Consider the following 10,508-nt stretch of genomic DNA (forward strand, 5'->3'; position numbering starts at 1 on the left):
ATATTCCCGATGCTGGGGGTCCTGGAGTCGCACAACGCATACATGCGGCGGAAAGATCGGCAGTCTTGTACCACATGAGGGTGCACGTCATTCCTTGATACCTTCATACATTGCATTCGCCTTGTGGGTCTTTCTGCGCATGTTTCTCGCAGCTCGGAGAGCAGCACGTGCAATCGGCTGCTGGCCGGCCGTTGACAACGTCTCCCGATGAAAACGACAGACACGCGGGGAATATTCGGCGCACTAGTGTAAGGCGGGGTCGTAGAGCCGGGCTTGTAGGTTGTTCGGAGCCAGGACACGGCTATGTAAGGAGGATACTGAAGGGTTGTGATTGGCTGTCGACAAAAGCTCATAACAGTATCGCCGCTGATTTGAGGTTTGACGTTTACCCGTCGCGTGTCGACATCGGAACTTGGAAACGACGACGCTCCGCAGCGCCTGCTTGACAGGGAGATTACGCCCGTGGGAGAGGCGCGGGCGGGAAAGTATAAGGATGGCCGAGTCTACGTCCATACGCAACCAAGGAGAACAGTGGGATTCCTTTGTTTGCACAGCATTGCCCCACGAGTGAAGACACCCGAGCCCAGTGCTATAAACGACTAGCAGACGGCTGTCCCTTGACCTCACACTGCCTGCAAATCCTCCCTCTTGTTAGCAACAATGTTTCTAACTTCACTTCTTTTAACGCCTTATACCATCCTTCTTCTGCCGGTTATCTTCTATCTTCTCCCCTACCTTCGGAACTGGCAGATCCGCGACATACCGGCGCCATTCCCAGCCGCTTGGACCAATCTCTGGCTGCTTTACCAGTGCCGCCGCGGGAAGCGTTTCCTTGCCGTTCACGAAGCACACCAAAAGCTTGGAAAGTTTGTTCGTATTCAGCCTCATCATGTCAGCATTGCTGATGCAGACGCCATTACCCAAGTCTACGGCCATGGCAACGGCTTCTTGAAGAGCGAGTATTACGACGCTTTCGTATCCATTAGGAGAGGGCTGTTCAACACTCGGGATCGTGCCGAGCACACCAGGAAGAGGAAGACGGTCGCCCACACTTTCTCTGCCAAAAGTGTCTTGCAGTTCGAACAGTATATCCACCACAACTTGCAGGAATTGCAATACCAGTGGGATCGCCGAGCGGATGGTGCTAAGAACCAGGGCGGATGGTATAACATGGATGCGCTGAACTGGTTCAACTACCTCGCTTTTGATGTCATTGGTGACTTGGCTTTTGGAGAGCCTTTTGGCATGCTGAGGAAGGGAAAGGATGAGGCTGAGGTCGCCAAGGATGGAAAGATTACATATGCACCGGCTATCGAGGTCTTGAATCGAAGGGGAGAAGTCAGCGGGTACGTCAAATTACTGCCTGCAACTTTCGGCTGACATGAAGGACTAACATGACGCAGAACCGTCGGAATTTTCCCTGCCATCAAACCCTATGCAAAGTACTTCCCGGATCCATTCTTCAGCAAAGGCATGAAGGCCATCGAGAATCTTGCTGGTATCGCCATCGCTCGTGTCAACGCTCGTCTTGAAAAGCCATCCGACCGTGTGGACCTACTCGCCCGCTTGATGGAGGGCCGCGACGAAACCGGCAACAAACTCGGTCGTGAAGAGCTTACAGCAGAAGCCCTTACCCAACTAATTGCCGGCTCAGATACCACTTCAAACACCTCGTGCGCTCTCCTCTACCACTGCCTCAAACACCCTGAAGTTGTCAAAAAGCTACAGAAAGAGTTGGACACTGCGCTTCCAGACCCAGACGCCGTCCCCTCCTATGCTCAAGTCAAAGACCTTCCATACCTGGACGCTGTGATTAAAGAGGCGATGCGCATCCACAGCACCTCGTCTCTCGGACTTCCGCGCCTCATCCCCCCTGGTCCTGGCATCACGATTCTCGGCCGTCACTTCCCTCAAGGCACCGTCCTCTCCGTGCCAGCATACACGATCCATCACTCGACCGAGATCTGGGGCCCCGATGCAGACACGTTCCGTCCTGAGCGCTGGGAGAACATTACAGAGAAGCAAAAGGCAGCGTTCATTCCATTCAGCTATGGTCCACGAGCTTGCGTGGGCAGGAACGTCGCTGAGATGGAGCTGGCATTGATTGTTGCGACGGTGTTTAGGCGGTATGAGTTTGAGCTTCGACAGGATGAGATGGAGACTAGAGAGGGCTTCTTGAGAAAGCCATTGGGATTGGAGGTGGGAATGCGAAAGAGGGTGTTCTCGTGATTCTTGGGGTGTGAAAAGGAAATCTGTTTCAATATAACTTGGCATGATATTTTGATATTGCTCACACAAGGTTTTTTGCCGTACGGACATAGTGATGTAATTAGGCCTAAGAAGTATTCGTGATAGTGCTAGATATATCATCGTCGCTAGAAGTCTTGGCGATTAGGGTGAGAGCGTTGAAGTGAAAATGGTTCACATATAGGCATATGCTAACACGTGAACTGGTGTTGGGTGGAGCCGTGACGTCGGGGAAAGTGAAAGCGCGCCAGCCTAGTGTGGATGCACGGGCCACGTATGTTAGCGTCCATCGTCGCGATACTCCCGAACAACGCGCATGGCAGAGCCGGGCGTGCCCTCAACAACGACCGCAGCCCTCGACCCAGCGCCCCCCCCCCGCCTTCCGCCCTTCCCCAGCCCGGCCGCACACTCGGGAGCCAGGACTGCCTGCGCCGCCCATAATGGCGCCCCTCGAGCTCGCCGATGCAATGGACGACGCCTCGTCGGGCGACTCTTTTACCCTGCTGAAGCAGCAGCTCGAGCTCGACTTCAGCTTTGCACCGCACCGGGTCAAAGGCTTGACCACGCTTGACATTCAGCCCGACCAGGCCCAGCTGCGAGACATCACCCTCAATTGCCGCCAACTCCGTCCCACGAGCATCCGTATCCAAGGCGAGAAGGCCGCCTTCAGCTATTCGAATCTGCACCAGCGCCTAACCCTCTACCCCGGCACCGGCCTCGAGCAGTATCACTTCGTCAAGCAGCGCATAGCGCGACACACCTCTGGCGCTGAGGACGAGCTGGTTATCACAGTGCCTGACAAGGTCAGGATTCGGGAAGTGAAGCCGTCGGAGGCTGGCATGACGGATGACGCACCAGGCACCTTTTACGCGCCGCTGAAGCTTGAGATTGAATACGAAATAGACGATTTCCGGGACGCGCTTCACTTTGTCGGTGTCGAGGATGGAGATGCTCGCTTCCCGCATGCATATACGCGCAACTCATCTTTCCCCGGCACCGCATCTTGCCTGTTTCCGTGTATAGACGACGGCGAGACGAGATGTATCTTTGAAGTCTCTATTCGCTACCCGCGCACGCTGGGTGATGCTCTCAGCAAACCCTCGCCACCGAATGCGAACCCTAATGGACCGCCAGCCGATGGAGTCGACAAAGCCGATAGTGTTATGTTGGATGTGGACGATGAGCAAGCCGATTTATCCGAGGAAGAGAAGGCCATGGAAATGCAAGTCATTTGCTCCGGCACTCTGACTGATGACGTGAGTACCTTCCATGGCTTATTGTGTATGCTTTTCTAACATGTATAGATTCTCGATCCTGCTGACCCAGCGCGAAAGACTGCAAGCTTCTCATGCGATACTCCCGTCCTTCCCCAGCACATTGGCTTTGTCATCGGACCTTTCGAACATGTTGATCTCTCTGAATACCGTGATACCCTGGATGACGAGCGCTTGGGCGAAAATGCCATCAAAGTCCACGCATTCTGCTTGCCCGGTAAGGAAAACGAGGTCCGGAACAGTGCCATGATGCTCGCTCGAGCTCTCGATACCTTCACGGAGCGATTCCAGAGTTATGCGTTTGGGAATTCCTACAAACTCGCATTCGTAGACGACTTGGATTGCGATACTGCGCACACAGCCTCATTTTCAATCTGCAGCTCGCGCCTGCTTTTTCCGGAAACCGTTTGGGAACCACTCGAGCACACGACCAGGGTGTTGGTACACGCAGTAGCCAGCCAGTGGATAGGTGTTGATGTTATCGCACATAATCTGGAAGACTACTGGATCATCGTTGGCGGCTCGTGGTTCATGGCTGAACTGTACCTCAAAGAACTCTTTGGCCGAAACGACTGGCGCTTCAGGCAAAAGTTGATGGTAGACAAGGTCATTTACATGGATCGCAAGCGCCCATCACTCCAGCAGCTTGCAGAGCACATGCAGTTGGATCCTCGTGAGGCCGAATTCATGGAACTCAAGTCGCTGATGGTCCTCTCTATCCTGCATAACCGCCTGGTGAAACAGAGCGGCAAGAACGGTGTTGACAGGTGCCTGTACCGGATGCTGTTTAATGCCCGTCAAGGAAAGTACCCCAACGGCGCAGTCACCACTGATGACTTTCTCGATATCTGCGAGAAAGTAGGCCACCAGAAGCTCGAATCTTTCTTTCAGCAGTGGATTGTAGGCGCAGGATGCCCCACATTCCACTGCGTTCCTTCGTTCAACAAGAAGAAGCAAGTGGTTCAGCTTACCATCAAACAGCTCCAGGCCGACTCATCCATCACAACAATTGAGAATGGTCTTGCGGCAGATGATTTTATGCGCGAAGCGAAACAGAAATCTCGCGATTTGCGGTCAGCAACAGGATATCCCACCTTCGTAGGCCCCATGACTATCAGGATCCACGAAGCCGACGGCACTCCCTATGAGCATATTGTCGACATCAACTCGAATAATGTCAAAGTTGAGATTCCGTACAATACCAAATACAAGCGATTGAAAAGGAATCGATTGAACAAGGAGCGTATGGCCGCCGCCGCCGGTCTCGACGCTTCCGGCGAAACGCAAGAAGATGTTACATTTTACATGTTAGGAGACCTTTTTACTTCACCCCAAGAACACGAAGAATGGCGCCTCGACGATTGGCCGCCGGAAGACGAAGCTAAGCAAGAGGGGGAAGCGTACGAGTGGATCCGCATCGACGCAGACTTTGAATGGATATGTCGGACCAATATTGAAGATATGCCGTCGTACATGTACGTCTCACAGTTGCAACAGGACAAGGATGTTGTTGCACAAGCAGAGTCTATACAGTTTCTTGCCAACAAAGAAGGCCACCCGTTGATCTCCACTTTCCTGGTCAAGACGTTGATGGACAATCGGTATTTCCACGGTATACGGACCATGGCAGCCATGGTCCTTGCCCAGAGCGCACTGAAGCGGACTCAGTGGGTTGGACTCTTCCACCTGAAGAAAGCCTTTCGTGAGCTGTTCTGCTTGCCAAACTCACCAATGACTCGATCAAATGACTTTTCTGACCGCAGCATGTATCTGATACAATGCGCTATTCCCAGGGCCATTGCTAAGATCAAGGGCGAGGACGGCAGATCGCCACTAGAGGCTAAGCGTTTCCTACTAGATCTCGTGCGATACAATGACAACCGCGGAAATGATTACAGCGACGACCACTACATTGCCACACTGATGCGATGTCTGGCTGAAACCCTGACCAAGACGAACATCAGTTCCGAGCTCAGCCACGAAGAATGGGCGCAGGAACAGGACTTTACCAACAAGGCTATTGGAGAGCTTACTCGACACCAGAGGCTTGACGAATGGATTCCTACGTACCAGAACGTGTACACAACCACTGCGCTTGATTGTGCGTTCAAGCTGGTTACAAGCCGAGTGACTCCCTTCAAACCTACCGAGTTTCTGCAATACGCGCAACTAGGGAATGCAGACAATGTGCGCTTAAAAGCGTGGGAATGTCTTATTCGGCTTGGCATGTTCCGCAAAGATTCGGTCATGAGGTTTCTAGTACATGAGATTCGGTCTGATCCTTCGCCGTACTTCAGAAAGCAAATGCTCCGTATTCTTGGCCTTGCCATTGGTCAGGTGGCTACCGGCGATGTTTGGGCGCCAGAAAAGGCCGCCGAAACTGCTGCAGACACCCTTGTGGTTGAGAACGAAGCGAGCAACGCCGAACGCGCATCCGCCCTTGCTCGTCAGAACCTTAACGGAGCTCTGAGAGGTTTGAAGAGTGACCTGCAGGGACACCAAACTTTGCGGTCGGTACTCGAGGAGGCGCTCAAGTCCACAACTTTGTCTGTCAACGACATGTCTGAGATCTTGGACATATGCGATATGATCTTCGACAACCAAAAGGTCAACAAGCTACCAGTCAAGTTGGCCCTTCCACGTTACTGGACTGTAGAGCACCTAGGGAAAGCAGTGCTGCGCTTCAAGCAGACCAAGAAATACAGGACGACTCCCAAGCGGCCTTTGGTTGCCCCCGCTCCAGCCCCTGCTCCAGTTCTTCCGGTTGCTCCACCTCTTCCTTTACGAGAGCCAGTACCTCCGGTAGTGAAACCAACCGGTCAACCGAAGTTGTCGCTGAAGATTGGTGGGCTATTAAAGAACAAGAGTGCGTCGTCTCCACCGACAGCTGTCGACTCTATTCATGCCAAGTCGCGCAGTCAATCAATGGTGTTTTCGCCCACTGTTCACTATTCGCCATCTCCTATTGCTCAGTCCGCTAGGCCATCTCCAGCACCACAACCGCAGACGCAGACGCAGACGCAATCGCAGCCGCAATCGCATCCGCAGTCTCAGCCATCTCAGTCGTCCCAGCCTACCGCCACTTCTGCTCCTACATCTGCTCAGCCAGATTCTCGAGCCTCTACACCAGAGATACCATTGATGCAGCAACCTATGAAGAAGGTGTCTACTCCAGCAGCAACACCCAAACCAGGAACACCGGCACCAGTATCGGCTACTGCTCCGGCTGCAGCTTCAGCACCAGCACCGAAGATAGTCACCAAAACTCCGGTTCCGCCACCAAGAGTCTCCGTACCAGCTCCCAAATCAGCCTCTGTTCAATCAAAACCGGCAATCGCAACTGTCAAGATACCAAAGTCTGTATCCACACCAACCATATCATCGCCCGTCCCCCTACCTGCCCCCAAACTCAAGATCAAGACGAAGACTGCCAACGGTTCGACCGTGACTTCCAGGCCATCAAGCGCAGCTCCTTCACCACGTCCCAGCGCCGCACCTTCGCCTCGACCAACCGTCGTCCCGCCCCCTCGCCCCACTGCATCCGTCCCCGGTCCTGTCGCCCGCCCCATCATCAAGCAAAAGCGAAGCAAAATTGTCAAGTTACGCCTCGCACCGCGCCTCCTCTCCCGCTTCACAGGCGACACCAAGAAACGCAAGCTTATCCTCGGCCACCACGGCGACGACAACCGCCCCCTCAAGCGCCAGAGCCTGGAAACGGGCACACGCCTGAATGGCGGCGATGGCACGCCCAAGAGCGGTCTCGTCAGCGTGGAGCGCGGAGGAAGCGATCGTCCGCGCCTCATTGTCAAGATGAAGCTTGGAAAGGGCAAATTGCCTGTTAAGCAAAAGTGAAAAACTAATGATGGTAATTATGACGTATGAACAAGCTCCATGCATATGTATGTGGAAAGAGGAGATCCATCAATCGAAAGTCACGAGTGGGGAAGGGGGTGGAGTGTGTGGATGAGAATGACAAGAGAAAAAAATATGCATTTTATGGTGTTATTGATCAAGGGCTCTTTTTTTTACATCGGATCGCTCCTACCCCTCCTTCTTTCCTTCATTTCTGAAATAGGAACATGGAAATTCTCTTCCCCACCCCCCTTCCTGCCGACGGAAAAACAAAACAAGGATATTAGGAAGGGAAGGGAAGGAAGGAGGGGAAAGAAAATGATGAAGGGGGGGAAGGGGGGGGAGAGGGTGAGGTTTGCAAATATGGGAAAGTATCATGTTAGGCATAAAACAGCATTCAGCGATGGCGTTTTCTTTTTCTTTTTCCTTGTTTTACTAGGACTTATAGTTTAGTTTTTTTCTTCTTCTTCTTCTTCTCAAAGTCTTGTTCGTTCTTCATCAGTCGGGATATTTAGGTGGATATACCCTTTGTCTTTCTTTCTTTCTTTCTTTTTTACACACACACACACACATAGGCTGTTTTTTTCTTTTCTTTCTCTCTCTTTCTCTTTCTCACCGTGTGAGAAAGAAATGAGGGGGTGGAAACAGACAGAGAGAGAACCAAAAAAAATGAATAAATGAAGTATGTTATGCAATTTTTTGTCTTTTTTTCTTCTTCTTCTTCCTTTCTTCCTTTGGATGGTAAATGTGTTATCGTTTGTTTGAGGAGATGAAAAAAAGGGGGGGAGGGGAGGTGTTGTCGTGTGTTCTTGTGGGATTTGTCAAAGTTGAATATGGGGGGGCTCCAAGGGCAGGTGGTCAATGGGAGAATTCGTGAATTGGGTAGCGTGACCAGAGAGAGAGTGTGTGTGAGAGAGAAAGAAAGAAAGAAAGTGAGAAACGATGTTAGTACTTGATTTAAAAAAAAAAGAGGGCACATCTTGTACCCGATTCTAGTAGTGCACTAACCATGTAGTATGCTAAGTCTTCTCTCCCTCCAAATATCATCACATTTTCCCCCCAAAATCAAGTCAAAAAGAAAGAAGAAAAAAAAAGGCCGAGATTTTCCTCCCACGCTCGAATCAAGATGCATTTTCGATAAAAAATTTCCTTCCAGCAACATTCTAAAAAAAGGGTGTTAGAAAGTGGAACGAGTCCTTTTTTTACCACGAGAAGTAGTAGTAAGTACACGAAAAAAAGTAGGGTTGGTTGAAGAAGAAGAAGAGAAAGCGACATTATCTTAGCGGAGTTCATGATCCCCAAAGCAATTGTTTAACGGAGAGTACGCCGGACTGAAACACGGAGTCGTGCATGGGCGCTGGCTCGGGTGTTGTTGGCTTAGCTGCATCGGAAGGGACTGGTGTTGCTGTCGTAGTGGTAGTGGTAGTGGTAGCTGTTGTTGTTGTTGTCGGCTTTGGTGAGTCCTGCATGGTAGTATCGGAAACAGCAACATCCGGCGCACTGTTTTCTTCTCCCTCCGCAGTCATCATCTTGAGGCATTTAGCTTCGGGTAGAAAAGCCTCGCTTTCCGGGCTCGTGGATATACGTTTCCTCTTTTGGTTGGTAGATCCGGATGGACGGCCTCTCTTTTTTAGCGCTGCGAAGAATACATTTAGTTGGCTTAGACGGGAGAGGATGATTTGACGGTCTCACCATTCGCCTTGGCTGAGTCTGTTGTTGCAGCATCAGGGTCGCTCTTTACCGTGTCCAGTTGGGGGTTGTCTTTGGTGGTGGTGGTAGCAACTGTGACGTTTTCACTTTCCGTGTCTTCGACTACAGCAGGTGAGGCGCTAGAATCAGCAGGCTTCGATGCATCTTCCGCCGTCTCGATGACCTTGCCGCATACCAAACATGATATATCAACGTCCCACTCTCTTGCATTGTCCTCGGATGTAGGATTTTCTGTAATTGTAAGGCGAGTCTTGCCAGTGTCCGCGGCGCTTAGTTTAGCGTCAAAACTAGGCTTTGTAGCCAGGTCATCACTGTTTGCTTTTGCACGCTTACTGGGCCGCCCCTTCTTCTTGTGTTTCTCGCGTGTGTCCCGGATCGCCTGCTGCTCAAGACAATGGGCATGGAGCCAGTCTGAACAGTGGGGACACTGGACCAGAAGCTCGTCAGGGTTGATTGGTTGCTTGTCGATGCAATATTTACTAAGTGCCTGCCAAGTTGTCAGTAGGCCATGACGTATACAGAAAATAATGCTCTCACGCTTAATGGGTTGCTCTTTTTGGTGACGTCGTAGCTCTGCCTGAAGAACAACTGGTCTGCCGGCAGCGGTAGGCTGTCTGGATCGTCGTCCCAGTGTACCACTTCGGCAAGAGACTGGACAGTCAGAGGTTCGATAATGTCCATGTGATTGCTGACAACGATTTCGCTGGCGCCATGGTGCGGCTGGCGGCCGCCGGGTAGGTCTTCTGGACGATATGCCCAAAAGACTCTGAGGAATACGTGCGAGGAATCGCCGGCGCGAATCTCGAGGATTTTGGCTAGCCAGCCCTCTACGGCATTAGGCGGATTAGTGCCTTCTGAATCTTCGCTGCTTTTGACAAAGACTAGTTGATTTACTTGGAACTCTTCGCTGTTGATGGTGAACTTTCGGTAGCGAGTGGTACTCTCCCAGTGCAGCGCAGGCGAGATTTTGACGTGAACGGTGCTGAGCTTCACTTCAGGAAAAGGATTCTGCTGTACGACGTTGGCATTCAAGGGGGCATCTTGACCCGGATACTTTGGGGTTTTGACCTCTGCGCCCGTCTTGTTGTTTTTGGTAACGAGGGACTTGTTGTGGGGCTTGGTGTTGGCAGCCATGATGGTGAAGCCTTTGAAATCATCAATGGCGGACCAATCGACTTTTTGCTTCTTGGAGACGGGGGCTTTTTCGCCATGTGAGTGGGCTGCATTGCTATGGATAGCTTTGCGTTTGCGGGCCATGGTGGGGGTTGCGACGGGAGTGTAGCGCAGGCGGAAAGGGTATGGGGGGTGATGAACGATGGTCAAGCGGCGGCTGGGCTAGCTGTAGTGTGCAGATCCAAGGCGCGCAAGACGTGCTATGACAGGGAAACCAGGTGTCAAGCTAATTAGTTGGAGACAGAAGCGATG

General features: G+C 51.9%; 3 protein-coding genes across 3 annotated transcripts; 2 read left to right on the forward strand and 1 right to left on the reverse strand.

The window, feature by feature from the left end:
• Nucleotides 1–660: 660 nt before the first annotated feature.
• Nucleotides 661–2,229, forward strand: COCMIDRAFT_80498 (uncharacterized protein; the record flags this gene model as incomplete). Its single annotated transcript, XM_007684416.1, has 2 exons — nucleotides 661–1,346; nucleotides 1,404–2,229. The coding sequence occupies 2 exons, from the start codon at nucleotides 661–663 to the stop codon at nucleotides 2,227–2,229; spliced, it is 1,512 nt and encodes a 503-aa protein (XP_007682606.1).
• Nucleotides 2,230–2,687: 458 nt separating this feature from the next.
• Nucleotides 2,688–7,373, forward strand: COCMIDRAFT_80834 (uncharacterized protein; the record flags this gene model as incomplete). The annotated part of the gene is made up of 2 exons (XM_007684417.1): nucleotides 2,688–3,503; nucleotides 3,552–7,373. The coding sequence occupies 2 exons, from the start codon at nucleotides 2,688–2,690 to the stop codon at nucleotides 7,371–7,373; spliced, it is 4,638 nt and encodes a 1,545-aa protein (XP_007682607.1).
• Nucleotides 7,374–9,033: 1,660 nt separating this feature from the next.
• COCMIDRAFT_80648 (uncharacterized protein) lies at nucleotides 9,034–10,340 on the reverse strand (the record flags this gene model as incomplete). The annotated part of the gene is made up of 2 exons (XM_007684418.1): nucleotides 9,034–9,570; nucleotides 9,621–10,340. The coding sequence occupies 2 exons, from the start codon at nucleotides 10,338–10,340 to the stop codon at nucleotides 9,034–9,036; spliced, it is 1,257 nt and encodes a 418-aa protein (XP_007682608.1).
• Nucleotides 10,341–10,508: the final 168 nt, after the last annotated feature.

This window comes from Bipolaris oryzae (assembly GCF_000523455.1).
Source record: "Bipolaris oryzae ATCC 44560 unplaced genomic scaffold scaffold_2, whole genome shotgun sequence".
Classification (NCBI taxonomy): domain Eukaryota; kingdom Fungi; phylum Ascomycota; class Dothideomycetes; order Pleosporales; family Pleosporaceae; genus Bipolaris; species Bipolaris oryzae.